The following is a 23,928-nucleotide window of genomic DNA, read 5'->3' as shown; positions in this document are numbered from 1 at the left end:
TTTCAGGGCACGTATTGCTTGTTACAATAGATTACATATTACTGTCAAGTATGTATTTGCTTATAAAATTCAATACCTTCGACACTTTGAAAATCATAAGTGGCCCCATCAGAAGACCATGAGCTTTTTAGTCCGATTGGCCCTTCGGAGGCCTAGTTCCAAGGATGAGTTTGAAACATGGAAATCAGTTGAACGTAAGCAGCCTAGAACCACGTAAAGGCGAGGCGTCTCCACTTACATCTCAATGTCAACGAGAAGTATGACGCCAAGATGAATCACAATCTCAACTCACTCCATCGCTTCACGGGCTTGCTGAGATACAACCATGGTGCTATAAACACGGAGACATAAGAATGATGTCAAGAAACCAAGACCCCTGGCTGTCCAGTAAAACAAATATATATCCCTCCTTCATGCAATTGAAATGTGCGGGTGCTCAGCCGAAAACCAATTAATCAAAGTAAAAATAAATAATCACATTTACGAAATCTGGTTGAGTTGAAATCCTCCGCGTACATACACAATGTCTACCTCTGTCACTACAAACGTCAGCAACTATGGGGTTTAGGGATATGGCGACCTAAGCTATAGGATGAAAGCCTTGGCATTGCAAGGGAAGAATTCGGTTAAAGTTGGTCAATCATTCTGCTCATCACAACCTTCATTTTAATCTCTTGATATAATTAGCTTTTCTTGCTTATATACTTCGTTATAGTGAAAATAGCTTACCTAACGATTACAGATGAAGGCGATGTTATACTTAAGGTGACAGGCAGCACCATTTGTGGTAGTGACTTACACCTATTCTGTACGAGGTGCTAACTGCCCCCTTTCATATTCTACGATTGAGCAATTAGAGCCTGGGGATATTCGTTCATTATATGCATCGAATCTCCTGTGGGGATGCTCAGATGCTAAGAGGGATCAACATACGGCGTAGCATACGAAGCAAAGGAAACAGTAGCTGTTCGACGAAAGTAATAGCTTGAGGAGAATAAGAAGGAAGCTAAGATAGAAAGCTAGATACACAGGTGTAGGCGTGGATGCCTAGAGTGGTGCCGTAGGCATGAGGCATCCACGAATGGTAACAACACCAGTTCGTTACATCTCCAAATGTAATAGTTGAGAGCAAAAGAGGAAACAGAAGCATTGACGGGACCCTCTTTTTCTACTGGTAATATAATTTATAGTTCCATCTCTGTTAATCAGCAATATTTGTTTTAAGTATTCGCCAGGTAAGAGATCGTGAGAAGCAAGACTCAAGTATCCTTTCACTCATACAATTGGCCACAATTGCTCCATGGTCCTCTCCACGTGGACTTTCAGGCAGAAAATATGACAGGGAGCAATTACAAAATTGAAGGTTATAAGCTATGAATTAGCCAGCTAGCTTTATCATCCAGTATTGCTTACTAACTTAGAGAAAACGTTGCCATAAGAAAATACAAAAGGTGCCGGACCACACAGACACACAGACATACTTATCACACTTAATCCTGTTCTTCTATCGTCTCCGGCTCTTCTACCGTCAAAAAAACCCCAACTAGACGATGTATTATTCCTCAGAGGCTCCAGCCCAAGCATGCGAAGGGAGCTCAATCTAGACATTGTTAGCGATGGATACATGGAGAATCCAAAATATATACCAGTATTATTAGATCTTCAAATTTATCTTGAAGAATCGCTGTTGCGAGGGTTAAATCTGCTACCGAAGCAAGGTCTGAACTTTGTAAAGAACTCGGATGACGTGAATCATGTAGTATTAGACGAAAGTAACAAAACTAGAGAAGGAAGAAAAGAGAGGAAGTTATCTACATATTACATGAAGGAATAGGCAGCTGTGGGTCAGGGGGTGCACGTGAAGGGTGCGAGGATATGCATATCGTCACAAACTTGAAGGAATGTGGATTCACGGCTGTGAATGAAAGGGTTTTGAGTTGGACTGTTTATAATTATAGCTCATAGACGTCAAGCTGTTTTCAGAGTCCTTTCAATGATGCTGTCCTATAATACCTTTTTAAACTTCAAAGGTTTGTATAGTTTAAATGATGAAATAGATAGAGCCGTCAACAGAGCCTTCTTGTGTGCTTCGATCCAAAGATATCAATATAATTCAAAGGCAGATTGATTCAATTTATTCCAGAAATACATAATCCGATTGATGTAGGGCGTAACTGGACGACCCATGACGCTATCCCCCAATAAGTAGGACAGTGGATTACTGTCTCTAGATTGGAAGATCATCTAGCCAATCAACTAATGATTTTCCGTAATACCCTTCCTAAAGAGGTTACCCACCCACATCATAGGTCTGGTTGTCCTACCTGTGAGGATGCTCAGATGCTCACAGAGATCAACGTACGGTATAGCATACGAAGCAAACGAAACAGTAGCTGTTTAATGAAAGTAATAGCTTGAGGAGAAGGAGGAAGCTGAGATAGAACTAAGTATATATAGGCGTGGATGCCCAAGTGGATGCCATCTACGTCAGGCATCTGCGAATGGTAATAACCCCAGTTTGTTACACTACCCGCCGAAAATTTTAATAAGAATCAACTAAAGCTTAACTTTTATATTTGATTTAAAAGGTAAGATATATGTTGTTATTAAGTGGTACTGTCAATATTCATACATCACAGTCTCTATATTGATATATGTATATATTGTAAGATGGGATGCTCAATGGCAGTCTGCACGCTGCAGACAAGAGGAGAGAAATAAGAGAGACAACACTACACCCGGTGCACGTATCATAGACAGTAGGCAGGACCCTAGAGATAGAACATTCAGAGCATCCGAGCTCTGATGCTACTGGCGCACGCAATCCGCAATAAAGAACGATAACATTGACCCGAACGGTGGGTGGTGGTAAGATAACTATCACCAAGGGCTTATATACAAAATGGGAGCGAGGCCTAAGGCCTACAAAATTACCTGATATCACAAGAGCGATTTCCCCACTACAATATATATCTTTTCCTCGACGATCTCTGTTCAAAAGTTTCCTTCCCAGACTGGCACTTAAAGACGACTGATCTCTCCAGATAAAACACCAGAAGCAAACTTGAATTACACGCGGACCTATCATGGACCAGTATCTTGACCATCAAAATCAAATTAATGGGAATGGCGATAATATGAGGTTTGGAGGAAACTCAGAGCCCGCAACGTTCAAAGATCCATCAGGACTGAGATTGGTTCTTCTGTTTGTGGCTTTGTGCTTGACTGTTTTTTTGGTCGCCTTGGTTCGTACAACAAATTTTCAACATTCCTTCTAGAAGCAATGTTGACCCCAACAGGCCATATAATCATAAAAGCTTATAACCAGGATCAAACTATTATAGCAACCGCCATCCCGACGATCACCTCTCATTTCCAGAGTGTGGACGATATTGGATGGTACGGTAGTGATTTTCTCCTCACCACATGCAGTTTCCAACTGCTTTTCTCCTCACCACATGCAGTTCCCAACTGCTTTTCGGAAAGCTTTACACTCTGTTACCCATAAAATGGACGTTCTTTGGCGCCGTTCTAATATTCCAAATCGGCTTGGCGATCTGTGGTGCCAGCCCTAATTCGCTTGCCCTCATCATTGGGCGAGCTGTGGCCGGTGTTGGAGGCGCAGGCATCTTTTCCGGTGCATTGATTGTTATCACAAATCAGTACCCCTCTCAAAGCGACCAGCCTTCACAGGTGTAGTTGGGGCCGTGTGGGGTATAGCCAGTGTTTCCGGCCCTTTATTAGGAGGCGCTTTTACAAGTGAGTTCTTGTTTGATCGGAATATTGAAAAAATCTGTATCTGATTACCCTAGCTCACGTCTCTTGGCGCTGGTGTTTGATAGTAGGAAGTTCCTCATCCCTTCGCTGGTCTCAAGTTAATTTCTCTTCACAGTTGATATCCCCGTCGTCGCTGCGGCTATCCCGCTCATTATCCTTTTCCTCCCCTCGCAGAAGCCTCGAATCAGATTCAAACAAAATATCTGGGGTACAGTGGCCCAATGTGATCTCGTTGGGACGATACTCTTCGTACCAAGCATTATCTGTCTTCTGATGGCACTTCAATGGGGAGGAAGCCAGTACCGTTGGAGTGACGGTCGCACTATTGATTTTTTGACTGCATTCAGTGTACTTCTTGTTGCTTGGATCATGGTTCAATGGCGTAGCGGCGACAATGCCACAGTACCGCTTCGCATTCTGCGGCAACGCTCCATTACGTTTTCGACACTTTACATCTTCCTTGGAAGTGGATCATTCGTTCTGCTGATATACTATTTGCCAATTTGGTAAGCTTCGGTCTGTGATTGTTATAGTTTCCGTCAAACTGCTCGTTAACATCTAGAATAAAACAGGTTTCAGGAAATAAAATTTGACACAGCAGATCAGTCGGGCATTCATAGCCAACCAATTGTTTTAAGCGTCGGTACGTAGAACAATTTCAATCCACTGAAAGATGGAGCAACTAACAAAGATTCTCAGTTGTCTTTGCCATTGCTAGCGGACTAAGCGGAACTGTTGTTGGATACTACACCCCGTTCATGATAGCAGGATCGATGGGCATGGCGATTGGTGCAGGACTATTTCTGCTATCTAGAACAAATACCTCCCTTGCGATGTGGTGCGTAATGTTCAGACGGTAGCTGCTAATTCATTGCTGCTAACATGATATAGGCTGGGTTTTCAAGTCGTATTTGGCGCAGGGGTTGGGAAGGGACTCGAGCTCCCAAGTATTGCTGTCCAGACGGCTCTCCCCGAGAAGGACGTCTCCATCGGCACATGTTTAGTGGTATTCACTCGCTCCCTCGGGGGCGCTATTTTGTATCGACAGGACAAAATCTTTTCAGGAACCGGGTCGTCTCTGGTGTCTTTGCCCGGATCCCAGAGCTGGATCCATATATCATCCTACAGACCGGAGTAGCTGAGATACGGCAGGCAGTGAATCAGTTCGGCCTGGGAGGTGAAGACAAGGGATTAGCTGTGGTCATGGAGATCTAAAACGATGGCATTATCCAAACATTTGTACTTGCCTTGGCCTTGGCCTGCATATCAATTGTGGCTGGAATGGGCGTCGAATGGAGAACAGTCAAAAATATCCCTACGGAGACGGATTTGTGAAGTGATAGAGCGTGAAGGTGTGGAAGCACGAAAAGGTGGTTAAGGAAAAGACAGCGAAGCTACCCAGATACACAAAGGACACGACATCCTGGATACCTGAGGTGTTACGCCTCAGCAATGAGAGCATTGGCAGGGAGCGGATTACGAGGAGAATATTCTGTTAAATCGGCGCATCGCGAGCGCACGCCTAATCAATGCAAAGGGTTTACCAGTCACTTTCTCGGCTCAAGCAGAAAATTTGTGCAGTACAGTTCTTTTGGATAAAGAAAATCTCTTTCCACACGGAATTATTCTGCCCATATTTCTATTCGACGCCGGATAAATCAGTGAGGAATTTCAATTGAACATATCAACATTGAAGAATTCCCAAAACCATGAATCTGAGGCGATTTCGCGGCTCAATGTATCGCCTTGATTCAGAGAAGTCCCAGATCTTGACAAAGGGGTATTAGATTGAGATTCAAGGTCGTCCAAGGAGCTGAAGTAGCCTGCAGTTGCGTAAACTTGCATATCCGATCGAATCGCTAGCCTCTGTTCGCGCTGCACCTGGTTAGGAATTGCGGGCACTAGGGGGGGGGCACGAGGCTCAGTGTGACTTCCTTTGCCTAGGGAGCCTTCGTTGTTCTCGGATATCAATTTTGGTGTGGCGCTGGGCAGCCAATTCTTCAATTATGACATGATTAAAAATCCCGGCTTAGAGAGCTGTAACTATCCTCCGCGGTGAGCCGCTCAGAAATGAGCAAAAGTCGCTCAATGTACTCTTCTTAAGAACAATTGGCCGACTGGGGTATCTTCTCTCAGTTTGCACAGCGTGACACGCGCCGAGAGTGCTTTGTGTAGTTTCATCAGGAGTATTGCTGCATATATTACGCGGCCAGCATAAATGTGCGGTGGTAAAGCAAGAATATTGTGGGAGTTATTATTTGTTGTTGTATGGCAATACGCCGTATTTCCTTTGTCTTTTGTTACTGCGGGCGTGGCGTTAGGATTGTTCTGGTTCCAGATGGAGGGAACGCCTACATAGCCACGGCGCTCACTAGCCAGGCTGCATTGGGTTAATGGAATTTTGAATTGAATTGAATTGAATTGAATTGAAAGCAAGCATATTGGTTATAGATAATCCGAAAAAGGCGTCAAACATCCCTTGCACAGCCCAAATGATAGTCCAAATATTTGAGAAATGAGGCGGATTTGGAGTCTGCATCTCAATGGAAGAATATGACTTGAGCGATCTCTCGGAGAAGAGAGCTTTAAATCCATCAATTTTGTGATTGACGTGCAAAGTTACCTCATGGGTATATAGCACACTGCTTAGTCTGCCAAATCCGATAAGAGCTATTACAATTAGCTACAAAGATTCCACGTTTTCGCAGATCTGATTTTCGGATACACATACATTCCTCAAAAGGGTTATGCCCGCCAAAGCTGAGCCCGTCCGTACGTGTTTGCAGACCACGTAAAACTAGTGCTCGGAGATTTTGGCTTCGGTAGGACATGCTTATTAGGGTCACTCAAATACAATTTTTTGTCCGCGATATAACAAACATGTTCTATTGTTATAAGTTTGCAAAAGAGATCGTCAGTTGGAGTAAGCATGGATTTCCTCAAATTATTGAGGTATTCGTCCAGCCGAGGAGTCCATACAGTAGGATTAGGACGCCGCATTATCAAGGAAAGGCTACAAGGTTTGTCAGTAACAGAGTCTCCAGACAAACAGTCAAGGTATATCATATACCTTGTACATAAGAGAAACAGCCCAGCCAAGTTCTATATGCCTCTGCCTGATTCCACTTATCGTCAATGCTTTGTGAAGCCTGTGGTTCTGCCACTCAATCCAAGCTAAGGTCTATGGCCATAGAAAAAGTAACAGAAGTAAGTTGATTTTGATTTGTTCGTACATAGTGTCTAGTGCCCTATACCAAAATAACACAACAAGAAGGGCCTGAATCAGCTCTAAAGACTTCTCTCCTTCAAAGATAGCAACTTTTATAAGGAAATTTCTGGCTTTAAGTGCAAAATGTCTGTGTTGATCAGGGGTACATCCACCAGCAGGGACGGCACTCAATATGGCCATAAACAGCCATAGCTTAGTCTTTCACACATTTGCCGCTTCGGTTCCAGACAGGAATACAATAACGGAACATATAGGGACTAACTTAGCGACATAGTGGTGGAATATCTGTTTGCTAGACTTAGACCGAAAAAAATAATCGATAATATAATTTAGCCTATGCCCCCAAGAAGAGCCAAACTGGGAATAAGCTGCCTTAATTAACGAACCATGACTTAAAATTCAAGATTGGTCCTCTTGCAGAAAAAGAAAAAAAAGCTGGTGTAAAGCACAAAAGCTGAACAAATAGACTCACAAATACTACTGTCTCAAGGGTCCGTTAATAAGGCCACATAAGGGTATTTCTCTAGGATAGATCCTGGAGAAGGTAAGCTAGAACTTCCCTCTTTAGCGGGTGAACGTGCGCTTATACACAGAGGCTGTACTGGCTAGAGACGCCTCCCGGATGAAACGGTATGTAGTGATTCGCAGATTGAAATCTCCTGATTTTGCTCCATAATCCGACTTCTTTTATCTTCAACCGTGACTAGCAGCTTCGACGATTAAATTTCCATAGATATACCTTTGGAACTGATAGAGATCGCCTTACTTTGAACTCCAGGATCTTGCTTTCTGTCAAACATTAGACATTATGTATGATATTACAACAGAGGACGGTGCCAACATCTTTTTTCGGCAGTGAACTGTTTCGACTGTGGTGGAAGACAAGAAATCATAGCCGTGACCATACTGGGGAGATTCACGCTGTACATAATTATTAGGTTTTGTGTTGATGATGGCCATGGGGGAGCAGCGGCTAAAGGGACCGGACCGGTACGTCGGCCACCTTTGCTGATTCTAAATTTAGAAAAGGCCATCACGGACCTATGGAGTCATTAAATATGGTGCTGCTGATGCTGTCCCTGCAAGCAAGATCCAAAGCGGGTTTTTGGTAGGGGCTCTGGTAGACCAGTCTCGATGATAAAGTGACTGACCTGCCCGGGTGGAATAAGGTTGTTCCGCCTATCATTTCTGGCTCTGTAACAGTACGCGTAATCAAGCTAGCATGGCTAATTTGATTGGGCCACGGCATCCTACAGTACTGTGGTACAGTACTTCTGTGCGGTGAGGTCAGTCCGAGCCTCCGAGTCGATCCCCAGCCCCGCCTCGCACGGAGATAGTAACGGAGACCGGGCGACCTCTGGGGCCCGATACATAAGTATCTGGCCCGCCATAAGAACGAGTAGCCATTGCCACTGGTTCTAGCTATATTCGACGACCTCGAGACTCGGAATTTGAACTATGAAAAATAGTAAATCATCTTGTCCTTAGACTTTATCGAAACTTCTACACTCTCAACAATCGATCCTCATGGCTGAGGTTATAGTCCTCACCTGCCCAGGCGGCAAACAAAGCGCCCACTTGATCCCTCTTCTCTACAAACAGAATCAATTTCGCCTTCGTCTCGCCGCTCACTCCGCAAACTCCAGATCCCGCTTAGGATCCATGTACCCACAAGCGGAGGTTATTCAAGCAGACCTCTCCTCTCTTACAGACTGCCAACGTCTACTTTGCGGCGCCACCGCAGTCTACCACATTGGACCGTCCTTTCACTCTCGCGAAATGGAAATGGGAATGAACCTAATTGACGCCGCGGTCGAAGAGACCCGCAAACAACACAGCGAATTCAAGCATTTTGTTTTCTCAAGCGTATTGAGCACTCAGCATCGAAACCTTATGCAGCACGATCTGAAATGCCGTGTCGAAGAGCGACTGTTGCTTAGTCCGTTAAATTTTACCATTCTCCAGCCCACAAATTTCTTAGCTGGATATCCAGTCAAATTCCTCGATGAGCAGGAATCTCCCGTGTTCGAGAGGCTTTGGAATGCCGATATTCCGAATAGTCTGATTGCGCTGGAAGATCTGGCCAAGGCAGCAGCGACGGTCCTCATTGAGAGGGAGAAGCATTATTTTGCGCAATATCCTCTTTGTTCAACCTTGCCTACCTCTGACGCAGAGGTCGTTGAAGTTATTGAGAAGGTTATTGGGAAGAAGATTCAAACTTACACGCCGACCTTTGAGCAGGGCGTGGAGAACACACTAAAATTTTTGTTTGGGAGTGGAAGTGACTTGCGTGGACTGGCTGCGGAGGGTGATCTCAGACCTGATATTACTCGGGATGAGGCAGAAAGATTGGTGCTTTTCTATAATCGACGTGGGTTAAGGGGAAACCCCACTGTACTGAGGTGGCTGATACAGAGGGAGCCTATTACTGTGGAAGATTGGGTCAAAAGCCAAATGGCATGAATATAGAAAGTGTTACATGGATCATAAATATCACTCACTCTTCTATCTTTTGCTGTTTTAGATTTTGAGAGTAGATGCAAGGAATTGAATGGTTCAAGTTTCTCCTGTAAAAGGTACGAACCTGACCGCCATGTATATTAATACGAGTGGTACTAGTTGAGACAGATTAGAATAGGCTAGGGTTTATAGGTAATATATAACATTTGGAGATGGCCAGTTATGCGCTTCGGCCATTTCCATGTTCATATGCAAAGCACTTGACGGACCGCAGGCCACATTACCTTCCTTCTTGGCGTCTGGTCCTTAGAGGAATCCGGTCCCTCATCTGTATATGATATGGCTTCAATGCATTTAGATATTTTACTAGCTCTATCTAAGATTCAATTAATCACGTTTTTCTTTCTCATACTTCTCCTGGGTGATATTTATGGAATATGGACTCCCGTTTCAGCAACTATACCTAGATGTTGCAAAGGAAAATCATTGTGCGGTAAACAGAGCTGGGGCAAATCCTGCTTCAGCGTCCCTATCAAATTCAATGATTACAAGCAAAGAATGACGGTTGAGGCATGCGACGAGATCATCAATCACTTCGTAGCTGGGTGTAGAACAGGTATCACAGAATGCTATTTTCTCATTGAGGCATTTCCGCGTCAGAATCTGAATGAAATAATACAAAGACTCATATCTATGGCTGGAATGATGTTATATGATGACTCGTTTGCGTAGGCTTGCCTTCCAGTTAACCCTCTAGAGAGATTCTATATGTGCTGACTTCGAAAGGCCACAACTCAACAGAGAACTTGCCCTTCTGGAAAGAAACTTCTTCTATGTTATCCTCCAAGATATTTTTTCGATAAACTTTGCTGATCCGCCAATTAACCGCAATAATTCCCCTTGTCCTACCCCCAAGAGAGTCATAAATCCGGAGGATAACACTCCGTCCTTTGCGGGCGGCTGGCTCCACTAGACTGATATCTTCATCCTCTTCGCTACGCTTTATAGTATCCAATACAAGGCTGTCGTCGCCTTGCAGTGATATCGGATAGTCATTAAGAATAGACCTCTTCTCTGACATCGCTCTGATAAGCTTCAGGAGGTTGTTGAAGTCAAAGGCCGCACGCACAGTTCGGGCTCCTAACTGACCAGAATGGGGCATAATAGCCCAGCGAATTGTATGCCTTCCCATTTCGGCCGTATCATCTGGGGCCTTTGACGATCGTAGAAGTGAGAGGCGCATCGCGTTTCCGACAGTTGCGAATCCATCTTTGCCATTATTGAGAATCGAAACGGCGTAGCCATATTCTGAAAGATCTACAAATTTTTGACTGCACACTTCAAGCTTTGCCATATCCCATGACGCGTTGTAATGGGTTGGCCCCTTATTTATTCCGTATTGTGTTTCATAGGAAGCCTCCGTGTTCCGAACATTTACGGGAAACTTGACCTTGAGGAACTTCATGGTTTCATGCCAGTCTATCTCAGCCGTGGTTTCAAGAAGAGTTTCGCTATACTCTAAATCACTTGACAGAGAAATGGTGCTCCTGATAAGGTTTTTCTCGCTGAGAATAAATTTTAACCAGTGGGTAGACTATGAAGGTTTAAACTCATTCCCCGTTACTGTTTCCTTATACTTGTTGGATGCATTGGTCGCTTCCTCGAAAGTTTGATAACTGCCAGCCGGTGCATACCAGACAAATAGTTTTATATGGGGTGGACTGGATAGTAGGCTATCATTGAGTATCCTAATGTTTCTTATCAGGGTTGTGTTATTATCGTGTCTGGTAGGGCTGCAACATATAACGTGTTTCATGGATAGTCTGGCCACCCGAGCTATCCGGCCACGCGTCTCTACAACCGCGTCGCGTTAGCAACCTCCTTTTTGCAACTATCGCTATGCCTCCAAATCGCAATGTAAAGCGTCAAAAATTGATTAAACAAGAGGGTAGAATAGAATTTGCTATCTAGGCGGTAAAAAACCGTATAATTAGCTCTATTTGTAAAGCTACGTGTATGTTTAACGTGCTGCGTACAACGTTGCAAGATTAGCTGAAGAGTATAATTTATTAGCTAATTCAGCGCCTAAACAATATAAAATTAAATCTAATTAAAGAGGATTTATTAGAAAATTAGATACTAGACCTTAGTTTGCGTAGCAAAGCCCCTTCGTATACTATAGTAAAGGATATAGCTAATATATTGCTTGCTGAACGGCTACGCTATAGTAATATTATAACTGTAGGCAAAAACTAGGTATACTAATATATTAAGCGTCTGGATGCGCTTAAATCAGGGTTTTTACATCGATATAATGTACAGCGTACCTTATATAAAGATCTAAAGGTTATAAAGAAATGGTTTCGACTTTTAGGCAACAAAATTACAGAATACAGCATCCTTAACGACGATATCTATAATTTTAATAAAACTAGCTTTATAATAGGGATAATCAGTACTTTAAAGGTTGTTACTGACAGAGACTTCTATAGGAAGCAAAAACTCCTATAGCCTAGTAACTGTAAGTAGATATCTATAATTAAGTATATTAACCTAATTAAGGTACTACCTCTGACTATAATCTTTAAGGCTAAAAACTTAATATTAGGCTAGTTTAATACTGTACTAAGAGACTAGCGCTTTAAAGTCAGTAATAATAAATAGATAACTGATTCTATAGGCCTCTTATAGCTTATGAATTACTTTATTCTGTATATTATTAAGAGGCAACGCAGTACCTACTTACTACTAGTTATAGATAGCTATAGGAGTTAACTTACCCTATAATTCGATAGTATCTGTACAGCAAACAACATTTTTATAATTTGTATACCTATATACTCATTATATCTATTGTAGCCGCTAGATATAGGCTGATTTAGTATATTAAAGTACTTCTACGGCCAATATATATAAGATATAGCCTGTGTAGGTACTACCTATATTAATAAGCTTAATTTCCTCAATATCTATCCTATAGTGCGTACAGCAACCTACAGAAGCTCTGTTATTACTACAAGCTTTATAGGCTCTGGTATAATACCCTATTCGCCAGAGAGAGTACTACAAAAGCTTGATATACGCCCTCTAATACCTATACCACTACTATCTTGTAGTAGTGCTAGTAGCCGCAAATTCGTGCTATATACGCTATGTAAATCAGTCTATTTTAGACGTTAGATATCTTTAATTCAACGACAAATTAAGCAGGATTTATACAACGATAATTAGAGCAACTTAGCAGGGGGGCCTAAAGCGTGGCAAATAAAGCCGTTATTATAGCAGCTAATTATAAGCGTGCAATGGCTGAAAATGCTAGAAAGCAACGTAAGTATACGCAGCCTAGTATCTAATTAGCCTACGAAGGTGGTATTACAGTGGAGGACATGCAAATCCTTCTATAATTAGCAAATAATACTAATATAGCTACACCATCGGCACCTCTACGCGTAGCGAGACCGGCTAATAAGAAGGTGTGACAGCGTTGTAGTAATTGTCGTAAGGAAGGGCATAAGCGCAATAGGTGCCCGCTAATAGTACCTAGTTTTTGCAATTTAATTGGCGTTCGTGGATATATTCATATAAAACATTGTGGTAGTGGAAATAGGTGGCCGGATAGCTCGGGTGGCCGGACTACCCATGAAACACGTTATAAGTAAGTTGACCTTCTCTCTTTGCCCTAGAGAGAATAACTACATAAGCCGAGCTTTATCTAGATGTGTTATTCTTTTGCCTACTGTCTGTAATAAATGAGAAGGGTAGACTGAGGTCTGTAGACCTTACTCTGAAAATATTTAAAAGTATAAATTCTAATATTACATACTGTAGTGGGGATTCCTGCTCTCAACATCGGTATCTCAGAGTTATGTGATTAGGGCCTTAGCAACAAGGCTGCTGTTTAGTTCAAGGAGGATAAATAGTTTCGTTCTAGATTATCAATTCAACATGCATGTTCCCCCTTATGAAAATGTTCTACTGAGGTTACCGAGGTTACGGTATCGGTATACTGCTTATGAAAGGTTCTGTTATTCATTCTGTTGTTCGTTCTGTTAATTCTCTATAGCGTCACGCTTGCCTACCGTCTCCTTGCACTCTGCGAGTGTGGTGGTGTTGTCTTTTCGCGATCGACCCGTCTGCCAACGCAGACTCCCTACGAGCATTCCCATCTTGCAATACCTAGATAGTAAGATAAACCTACTCTGTATCAAAAGAAAAAGAGAATTTTGATTTAGGATTTATCTGCTCTCCTTGTCTCGACCGAATTACTGAAGATTATCTGCTTAGGCCGTTAGTATTCTTAGAGAAACTAATAAGCTAGAAAAGATAAGGGTAATACTAGAATCTAGAGATACTTCTCTTATAGTGATATAGCTTGCTATTCATTGTCAGATTATAGTTTCTGCAAAATCAATAATGCAAATGATAAATTAGGATAATTATAGCTTATCTAGTATTGATTATGCCGCTATTTTAGGCTGTCTGAACTAATAGAAAGCCTAAAGTTTAAAAGAGGCTTAGGTTCTAGTAGACATCGCTATAACCTATTTTAGGTTGAACATACTGACCTAAAACCTAACCTACTAGGTTTTGGATTATAGGGTAGATAACCCAACCTAACCCAACTATAATGGTTACTAAGTTATCAGGCTAGAGACCTTGATAATTTAGGGTTAACTCCTATGATTATTATAGGAGACAGTAGTATCTAAAAATAAAACTGTATATAGATTAGATATAAACTTAGAACTTCTAAAAATCTAATAGTAATCAGACGAAGAAAATCCTCAGCAGTCTAGTTATAAAAACTGAGAGCAGTCTACTCTATAGGGCGAATTCTGCCTATACTTAAGAAATCCTTACCGTCCAGCAGTCATGTAGACTGCTCCAGGTCGCTTGGGATAGAGCATCCATGATTGGCCACTGAGCGATCACATGACTGGACTGCCGAGATCACTGAGCATGAGTTCGTGCTGACATTTACTCCAATGAGCCTGAGCCTGATCGACCTCATAATAGCGGCGGCAGCCCAGACAGGATAGCCCCCCCCCCCCCCCTGGCGGACATTATCCTGTGTATATAGGTGCAAACATACAGTGTAACTGGAACCTAGACGTGGCAAAGCAAGCAACGGCCAGGCAAGAAATAAGAAAAGCTGAGCAATCGGACGGAAAATTCAAATATCGTTATCGTATCGAAGTCGGCTGCGATACGATACGATAACACAGCCTAGTTGGGGTTTCAACCGTCAAAGACCGATCGACAAGTTGCTATTATTTGTTGAAACACCCCTAGCTCAGCTGGGCAGCTCAGTGGTGACGTTCTGCCCCCAACCAGTGGACGCTAGTAACGGTTTCAGCCCCCGGGATGAGGGGCGCTCGCGGAACCATTCTCTGTTCATCCCCAAACTAAACACGTCACACCTTGGACATCGACATTTGTTGATTTTTCACTCGATTAAAGACCCAGGCCTGAGACTCTGATATTATTTCCTTGCTTTCTTTGTGCCGGTGTCAAGAAGATGTCCAGTGGTGACGCTATCCTGTCCGTCTTGGGGGACTTCCGGGATCTTCTGTTCCCCTGGAGCGGGAGCGCGCATACAAAAAAATATCTTCGCGATGCTACACAAGGTCAGGATTTAATCATTTTGAAAAGGCTTTTCCTGCTGACTTGGCAATCTCGAATCTAGAATCTATCCTCGGGGATCTCCTCGAAACCTTGAAGCGAAGAACATTGGAGCGAAGAACACTCAAGGCCGGGCAGCTTGCGGAATTGGAAAAAACCTTCTACAAATACGCCTTTCAAGACCAGGGCAACAAGCAGCGATGTGAAAAACGACTTCATTTGTATTCAAATTAAGCTGACACATCTTAGATTGGAACGAGGAAAGCTTCGGAGAGCACATGAAGCAAACGCATCCTGACCTTGCGGGTTCTCAGGCCGTGATTCAACTGCTATGGAGATCTTTTTATTTTCACGCATTTCACCCCTTCCCCGATAGTTCGACAGATGAGAGAATTGACTGGGAGGCCTTTCAGCGTGCCTTTTTGTTCCAGGTCGCGCAAGGCGCTGATCTCCTGGGCGTGCTAGAAGAGGCCGATATGTACTGGCAGTTTCAGTACGACCAGAATCTTGTTTATCAAGCCAAAGTGAAAAGGATCTTCAGAAGCATCGCAGTTCCTGAACGGACAATCGCTTTAATAGAAGATGAATCGAATTTTGCCGTGGAAGAGACTGCTGATGTCGTGGCCATGATGCAGCCTTTCTTTCCGCCTCATGCACCCGTGCAAGAAGAGGTTGTCCCTGCTGCAAAACGTCTATTTGCTGGGAATACTACTCAAAGCAGACGACGCGTAGCTCGAAAACATTTCGTGACCTTACTGAGTATTCTCATTCGGCTGAGACTAAATGCGTCTGCCCCGTTCGGCAGATTCGAGAAAGAAGACCCCAGTGACGAGTTACCAATCATCTTTTTGGACTCACTAGGTGGCCAGGACCAAGAGTACCTGGAGCTTGATCAAGTCACATCGATACTATACCTACTCGTCAGTATTAATCTTCCAATGTTAATGGGTATGGTTCAAGACGATCAGATCTGGCTAACATAACATAGCCAAATCTGTACATTCGATTTTCTCAGATATGGAAAGTCCTTTTCCAGTCCCATATGCCCGCAGACTTTGGGACTCAGTCTGAAGCATATAATGGTATCTCGGGTCAAATCATCGGTGCTATTTCACTATTTGTGCCTCATCCTATTACCAGTGTGAATGGCCCGATGGAGGAAGAGGATGAACGAATCGCTGTCGATCCGATTCAACTATCTCTAAATGGTGACAGTTCAACATTGACAGATATCGCTAAGGCCTTTGCCAGTGATTCACGTCCCCGTTTGATGCTAATTGCTGGTAAAAATACCAAGACCTCCCAGTCGACAGTAATAGGGATCTATCTACCATCAGCACTTTCGGAAGGAGTCTCTCTGCGTCTTTTTTTCGAGTTGCAGCCGAAATTTCGTCTCCATCGATGGTCCAGCTACCACAAAGGACTGACAAGCATGCTGGTCAGGGATGGCTCTAAGGATGTGAAGAGTCTATTATCTCGAGAGTCTAATGCCAATTCTCCTGGTGACCTTGAGTCCAATGAGCCATTTGGGATTGGTGGTTCAGAAGGCGAAGAAACTTGCATCAAAATTGACCCAGTGAGAAAGCTAGCGTCTTCGGTGTGTCATTCAACGGAAAGTCAAGTGGAATATAGCCACTTCGCTGTGCTCGGGATTTCGGGTGGGGAGCAAGCCGTGCTTCCAGGACTTATGAATACGAGTACCACGTGGGCAAAAGGTATTCCAGGGACTTTTCAGGGGGGTCCAAAAACCGGAGTAAATCAAGGGAATGAACTGAAAGCACGGATTATGGGATTTGGCCCCGTTTGAGGATCTAACTTTCGAGGACTAGCTGTGAAGTGTTCCTCGCTATGATATGAAACCATGGTATAACCGCAAATTCAAATACCTCGTGGTCCTTAAATGTGCCATTTCAAGGTATCGGATATCATTGAATAGTATTCATTGCTATAATCAGTTACGCAGTGCTTCTAGCAGCCCCGGGAGCCATTTAAGATTGCATGTATGGCCCCAGGTCAGAGGCCCCAGGTCAGAGGCGCCAAAGTGGTGTAGGCATAGTAGGTGGAAGATTGTAAGGACTCGGGATGAAATAACATTCATGTAGTATTGACGAAAAGTAATAAAGCTGAAGAAAGGAAAGAGAGGTAAGCTCTAGCGCGATTGTTATGGTGCAGATGGAACAGACGGTCATGGTCACGTGATCGGGACCGTGACTCCGACAACACCGGTTCGTTACATCCTAGGCCTTGAATAAGGTCTGTTTGATATTAGCTTGACTGCCTGTGTCACCGGTTCACGACTGCCTCGCTGTATCTCTTACACTACTATCCCAGACCGTATACAAGCTCAGAGGTTTCCTGTCTTCTTTCTAGGGCGATACTACTTCCACTGATAATACAAGACCAGCTTCAGGGCCCGACTGCGAGCTAGTAGGGCTTCTCACGATATCGCAATTTTGTGATATCGTATCGTTTTTATCGCAATCGCAATCGTATCGTCAGTAGCACTGTTAAAACGATACGATAACGATGTAGTGCTGCGATACGATTTTATCGTACGATAATGCCAAGCCTAGTCACAGGACCTTTGTTATAGGCCCTGGCCAATAAGAAACCTCTACTTGTAGTACCACACACCTCCATGATCAATATATATATATTTTTGATGCGAGCCAGTATAGATATTAGACTATATTCTTCGTGGCCATTATACGACCGTAGCTAATATATAGCCGCGGAGGTCATTAGAACTAGACCTGGATAGGAAACAAAGCCTTCTTTATTTTTTAACTGTACTTTTGAGCAATTCAGCGCGTTATAGTGATATTGAACAGCTATTGTGGTGGTGAGCGTGGCTGACACGCGACTGTGGCCGACGCGTAGCCCAATGTATCCTATTTGACGATATCGTTTATCGATCGCAATATCGTATAGTATATCGTATCGCAGGCTTAAAATTATTGCGATATTTATCGTATATCGTGTCGCAAGGTGTTAGAAAAAACGATACGATATACGATAAATATCGCAAGGATTCTGCGATGACGATATACGATAACGATAGGCCAAAATCCTGCGATATCGTATCGTGAGCAGGCCTACGAGTTAGGTAAAAGGAAGTCGGATGGTTTTCGTATCCCGTTGTCCCCTGATTTGGGTGTGGTTGTACGGTCGTTTCCTGCACGGGGCCGAACCGCATAACCACGGCGGATTCAATTTGGTTTCCTCTATGAGGATTAACACCGGACACCACGAGAAGGTATGAATCCATTTTCCCAGTAGCCTGGCTAGGACTGCTGCCCAGTGCGAGCTCACCGGGGGCACCCCTCTCCCGTCCCATATCTGATAGAAAGCTACAGCAAACAGAGGGATATTAAAACCGGGAAATGATGAATCAAGACAAAGCGACAAGAGGTTTTCCCTACACTGCATTTCTCGGTACAAACAAGAATAATCCAGATTCGCAAAAGACTTCTCATACTTAAGCCACGAGATTCAAGAAATCGCACCATGTGCCACCGAAGCCTCTTCCATGAATTTTGCTTATTGGAGAATAGCCAAACCTTGGGAGCGTTTACTCGCTCCCAGCTTGTCTAGCCTGAAATGCTGAATCTGTCGACCTTGGAAAGAATCCACCACTGTGATTGCGGCAGATGTAGTGCCATTGCCGGGGAAAGTGCATAAACAAAGCGACCGGAAGTCTCAAGATCAATCAGTCCAGGATCACCGTTTTCCAAGTCAAGAATTGACATTATTTCAGATCCGTCATCACTGATCTCAATTAGTCGGTTGGCCGCGGCATCAGTTACAAAGACACTCTCCCTTGCCTGGGAGTAGGCAGCCCAGCACGTCGCTTGTTGCCTTTCGATGACAACTTTTTGCTGAAGAGACACCTTGTCTGTAGTTGCGTGAAGGTTGAGAAGCGTGGCTCCGAAAGATGCGTCCGTTATGAACAGATCAGAGGTGTCCGGGATATTAACACCGCCAAACAACACAGCGGTTCCAGATGGGGAGCTTCGAGTATCATGGCTTTCAAAAGCAGAAGAGCGTGAATCTTTGAATGCCAGAACAGAGATGAAACCCGTCTTGTTGGTATTCGGGTCCCCCTTGACAGTTGAGATCAGGCGAGTATCATTTGCAGTAAAGAATACCTGCGCAACTGTGTTTGTGGGTCCCGTAGGAGGCGTGGTCTGACCGAGATCAAAGTCGAGGACCTGATTCATTTGACCAAGTCCCTCGGGCGTGAATGAAGCGCAGGAAGCACCGGCTTTTGCTCCAGTGTATCCAACACATATCACGTTTCGCTTCACCGAAACTGCAACAGTGACGGGAAATTCGCCAGGAATAGCAGCTGGCTTTCCGACCATCCACAAATGCGTCGCATCAATTTCGTCAATTCTGAACATGCTGACGGTGTTTGAACCGGCGTTCACGGCGAAAAGATACTATTAAGGACCAATTAGCTGGTTTTCCTCGAGAAAGAGCCCCATGGGATGTTTTGAAACTTGCATTCTCGCTTACTGCCACTGAACCCTGGGATGAGAGCGCATCTGGACCGGCAGGTTTGTTGGTGGCTCCGTCGATACCGTCGCCTCCCATTCCACCCGTTGTTGTGATCATACCGCCATAGAGCTTACCGTCCTGTCCGATGGGAATTGAAATAATCGAGTTGTGCTCCTTGTTGGATTGTAAGTACACTGCTTTGCCAACGCGAAATGCTTCTTGAGGGTGTTTGGGGCATGCATTCCGGCTGTTGGCATATGCGCCCCCTGCGAGGAACGCTACCCATAGGTAGAGAGGAGTGAAAGTAGAGCGCATTGTGTTAAAGAACTGGATGGAGCAAGAAACCTTGAGCGAAAAGAAAAAACGAATGGCCACTGAAATTATTTTGCAGATGCTTATTTAGATTTGTCCAATGTACTCTTTATATAACAACCTCCCTACAGGGTAAGGGGGTCAAGACCGACTTTGAACTCCAGCCCGTTGGTATGGTACGAACTACATGGATTCAGGAAGGAATGATCAAGTTAACGTCACGAATTTTGATTCAAATCAATTTGGCGCTCCCCTCAAATGGAAACCATGATTAAGTCAACAATCCACGAACCCCTTCAAAGTTAGCCGAATGGACCTGTTTTCACTCAAGGTTCGCGCTAGCCCAAATAGGAAATAACGATTAAGTCAACAATCCACTTATGTGACACAATTGGGCTATGCTTCGCTAGGCGCCTCAACAAATCGGGTCTAGCATCGGAGTTAAATTGCCGCTAGTCTAATTACTGGATCCTTTGATTACGATATTGAAACGGATACCCTGCGATAGCTTACTCGATGACCACCTCCTTGATTGTCCGCTTATTTTGTCTCCTCCATCCAACCGTACCTTTTGTACCCATCCTTTGTATATTTCTGACCATTTGATCTTCATCTCCACATGTACCCTTGAATCCCGGATCGACTTGCCTCGGCCACTTAATTCAACATGAAGAAAGCCTTCACCTTCCTTCCTGGACATCGCTCGAATAGGCCAGATTCCGAATCAGGTACAGAGGTCACATCGTGTTTCTTGTAGCAGAGAAGCACTTTCATGATTGGAACGCGCCACTCATTTCCGATCACAGGTGATACTAGCTCAACCCTCTTTAAGCGACGAGAACAACTTCGAAAAGCTCAGCGGTATGGAACTGTTTCTCGCAATACCAAACTAAGCTGATCTTCAACAGCACGCACCGTCTGCGCAAGGATCAGTACTTTAAGAACCTAGAGAGTGAAGTATTGCGTCTACGGAAAAATGAAGTGAATCTGGTCATTCAAGTTCAGAAACTGCGTACTCAGGTCAACGTACTGCAGGATATTGTTGATAAACGTGAGCAATCTGTACTCTCGGTACCATTTTGCGGTTTAATGGAAATTGAAAACATTGGAGCAGACCCGACTGCAGCCAATGCCCTGTTTCAATCCCATGGCGATGTCAAAGATGGGATTAGTTCCTGGGGACCCAAAGCGGAGATGGGTTTTGAGGGGACCGATCCGTCGGTGGACCTGACTAGTGAAACCATCTCCAACCATATGATGTCGGACCAGTCTCCTAATATCCATGGCCAGCTCATTGGGTCAACAAACAGTCAGCAGCCTGATCGATATTTCCGTCCACCTACTCTTATTTCACCCGCTCAGCAAACCGATTCACAGTCAAGATGCGCTGAACACCCTTTTAAGCAAAGTATGACTGACATGGGCATGGAGTTTGTCTTGGCGTATGTAGGATTCCTTCACCATGCATCTCTTTTTGTCACTTAATAGTATTATAGACTCGAACAACCCTGTCTGCCCCACTTGGAGCGTCAGCCAGACAAATCAAACGGCCATGCTCTGCTTGCATCCGCCACCCTCGTCCATCCGCATAAACACTTACGCACTCCGTCCACGTTGTCAAAACACGCCTCGTCACCTCAGAATCCAGGCTTTATCTTTGATAAACTGCTAGCCCTGTCTGAAGAGCTTGTTCTCGATGATGAACTTAGCCCGACTCAAGCCTGGTGTTATATTGTCCAACAGTCGTGGTCAAATAAGCTTGATCTAGCCATACTCCGAGATTTGATTGCATCGCTTTCCAAGCTTATCAATTGCCATGGGTACGTGTATTCAACGGTGACAAATCGTTATTTCTTGCTGATGGGAGATTGCTTTGGTGCATTAGGTTCGGTGCTGTGATGAGGAGAGATGCGTTCGAGGCTATCTTAGTTCAAACTTCCCCGACCATTAGCCAGGTGGTTGAAAAAAGGCAGGTCTATTAAAAATCCCTTTGGCTTTATCCAAGGTGGGACCAAAGTGCGAGATTTTATGACTTCACCGATGAGCTTATCCGTCTTCTACCATGACATCATTAAATGGAAGAAACAACGAAGAATTCATTGGCAGCACAAACTGCCTTAGTTCTCGGAAAAAACTCGTTCCGATTATTTAGAATATCGAACATTGAGGCTGTTCAAATCAGCTTAGCTTCGATCAGGACATATTTGGCTTTCTTAGGAAAATCTACTTATTAGCTTCTTTCTTGTCTTCAGAGGAGTCGCAACTTTTTCAGGATCTATGCTCTTTTCGAAGCTTTGTTAGTTGCGTCATTCCTTTTTTGAGATACGATATTTTAGCTTTGCAGTTCTTATTTTCACGGTCAACAATTTCTTCTAGCTAGTATAGAGGCGACGCATACAAATCATCCCGAGAATTAACTTTGGCTCTGTTCTTCAGGAACGGCGCAGAGGAACAAGACTCTGTGGCCCAAGAGACGGGTATACATCTATCCTCATCACGATTGCTAACGGAAACACTTGTGTCCATCAGAATGTAGAGACGCGCAGTGCAATGTCCTACAGCGGCGAATGATTGAGCGAATTCTTATATAGGCCTCATAGGTTATATATGCCCCTAAATCGGATATCGCTGTATGCTTCGTTAACATAAATCATGATTCCGTCGTTTAATTAATTCTCTCATAATTCTTTTGGGTACTCGAATTCCTTATCAACATTAACTTGATTATATTGTATAAAGCCGAAGTAATGGCAAGACGGTCATTCTAGACGGTACCCAACTTAAGATCGAACCATGATAGCTTTCAAGATCTGAATATTGGCACCTACCTTCATCTTTTTACCTTTCTGTATCTACTATCCATCAAACTTCTGCCTTAGCCCAGAATGGCCAAAAGTATTCTTCAGTTGAACAAACACTTATTGAAGACATTCTTCCTGCAGAATCTTGTTGCTGGTTATCAAAAGTCTCGGGCGCTTCCGCAAAATGCAGTTAAAAGCCAAGACTTTTTGCAGCCTTTACTCATATATCAAAAGTAGCATTGGCCAACTTAAACAGTATGGCCTTGCGTAAATCAAGTCTTAAAATTTAGCTATCGGGAAGGTAAGAAATAGATAACATACTGTAGTGAACACCATAATAACATAGGTGGAGCCTATCATGAGACTATGATAGGCTGACTCTAAGACTCACACAATCACCAGTGAATATCTAGATTCAGTGTGACCACAGACTCTTTAGTTTTCGCAGAAGTTTCATGGCCATATATCCTGGCTCGAAAATCGCTATTTAAATGCAACGAAGCCCAGTGCCGGCGCTAAATGTCTTCAGAACTAGAGATCCAATGACTACCCCTCTCAACATCTATTTAGTGAAATATATAAGCCTCGGTGATAGAGAATTGTATGGCTGAGAGGATAATTTTAGATTCTTGGCATCAAAATATCGACTTAGATTTACGATTTGGCGCATGGCCTCTTGTGACCTACCGCTCAACATTCTTTCGCTCTCGATACACCAATATCTATAAATAAACGTCATAGTGATGATCATAAGCACCCCTTCTCCACAAAGCTTCCAAATATCCTCGACTTACACACCCAGCCCGCAGTATCGTGTTCCCACGACCCGTAGTCTCCATAGAGATAAAGAGCATGTATTATTTGCCTATGAAGCCCATACAAAAGATGATCCCTACTGCGAAGACCCGTTTGGATCAGCTCGGCTGTGTTTCAGCGGATTAATTCTAGCCCGAGCAGTGGTCAAGTATCTCTATCGGAGATCCAGGGCCTATTTTTCCTCTTATGGCCATGAGGGTGGGGAGACAAGCCGGGCCTATCTCCCTGAAAGTGCACGATCGGTCCGTAAGCTCCTCATGGCTGTGGAGCAGGGCTTTCTTGGGGAACAATCTGCAGAGACAAATTCCGGGGCTACCCGCCCAGACTTCAGTCTAGTTGAGATCATCGAACGACAGCCTCGCAATTCCGGGCCCAGCTATCGAGCTCTTGGAGCCCATTTCTTCGCCAAAA

At 43.9% G+C, this 23,928-nt stretch overlaps 7 protein-coding genes across 7 annotated transcripts; 5 read left to right on the top strand and 2 right to left on the bottom strand.

The window, feature by feature from the left end:
- Positions 1-3,283: 3,283 nt before the first annotated feature.
- On the top strand, positions 3,284-4,915 carry N7509_011463 (MFS transporter; the record flags this gene model as incomplete). Its single annotated transcript, XM_056636100.1, has 7 exons — positions 3,284-3,399; positions 3,465-3,695; positions 3,813-3,841; positions 3,893-4,283; positions 4,350-4,420; positions 4,477-4,615; positions 4,669-4,915. 7 exons carry the CDS (start codon positions 3,284-3,286, stop codon positions 4,913-4,915), a joined length of 1,224 nt encoding a protein of 407 aa, XP_056486720.1.
- A 3,618-nt stretch (positions 4,916-8,533) lies between these two features.
- Positions 8,534-9,469, top strand: N7509_011462 (uncharacterized protein; the record flags this gene model as incomplete). The annotated part of the gene is made up of 1 exon (XM_056636099.1): positions 8,534-9,469. One exon carries the CDS (start codon positions 8,534-8,536, stop codon positions 9,467-9,469), a length of 936 nt encoding a protein of 311 aa, XP_056486719.1.
- A 742-nt stretch (positions 9,470-10,211) lies between these two features.
- Positions 10,212-10,931, bottom strand: N7509_011461 (uncharacterized protein; the record flags this gene model as incomplete). The annotated part of the gene is made up of 1 exon (XM_056636098.1): positions 10,212-10,931. The coding sequence occupies one exon, from the start codon at positions 10,929-10,931 to the stop codon at positions 10,212-10,214; it is 720 nt and encodes a 239-aa protein (XP_056486718.1).
- Positions 10,932-15,366: 4,435 nt separating this feature from the next.
- Positions 15,367-16,071, top strand: N7509_011460 (uncharacterized protein; the record flags this gene model as incomplete). The annotated part of the gene is made up of 1 exon (XM_056636097.1): positions 15,367-16,071. One exon carries the CDS (start codon positions 15,367-15,369, stop codon positions 16,069-16,071), a length of 705 nt encoding a protein of 234 aa, XP_056486717.1.
- Positions 16,072-16,130: 59 nt separating this feature from the next.
- Positions 16,131-16,895, top strand: N7509_011459 (uncharacterized protein; the record flags this gene model as incomplete). Its single annotated transcript, XM_056636096.1, has 1 exon — positions 16,131-16,895. The coding sequence occupies one exon, from the start codon at positions 16,131-16,133 to the stop codon at positions 16,893-16,895; it is 765 nt and encodes a 254-aa protein (XP_056486716.1).
- Positions 16,896-18,678: 1,783 nt separating this feature from the next.
- On the bottom strand, positions 18,679-19,903 carry N7509_011458 (uncharacterized protein; the record flags this gene model as incomplete). Its single annotated transcript, XM_056636095.1, has 2 exons — positions 18,679-19,530; positions 19,607-19,903. The coding sequence occupies 2 exons, from the start codon at positions 19,901-19,903 to the stop codon at positions 18,679-18,681; spliced, it is 1,149 nt and encodes a 382-aa protein (XP_056486715.1).
- Positions 19,904-20,672: 769 nt separating this feature from the next.
- On the top strand, positions 20,673-21,882 carry N7509_011457 (bZIP transcription factor; the record flags this gene model as incomplete). The annotated part of the gene is made up of 4 exons (XM_056636094.1): positions 20,673-20,761; positions 20,809-21,342; positions 21,397-21,720; positions 21,786-21,882. 4 exons carry the CDS (start codon positions 20,673-20,675, stop codon positions 21,880-21,882), a joined length of 1,044 nt encoding a protein of 347 aa, XP_056486714.1.
- Positions 21,883-23,928: the final 2,046 nt, after the last annotated feature.

This window comes from Penicillium cosmopolitanum, assembly GCF_028827165.1.
Source record: "Penicillium cosmopolitanum strain IBT 29677 chromosome Unknown utg000009l:1.0-9042332.0:1.0-9050551.0, whole genome shotgun sequence".
Taxonomy (NCBI): domain Eukaryota; kingdom Fungi; phylum Ascomycota; class Eurotiomycetes; order Eurotiales; family Aspergillaceae; genus Penicillium; species Penicillium cosmopolitanum.
The sequence above is the reverse complement of the archived record's forward strand: the minus strand, read 5'-3'. Positions and strand labels throughout refer to the sequence as shown.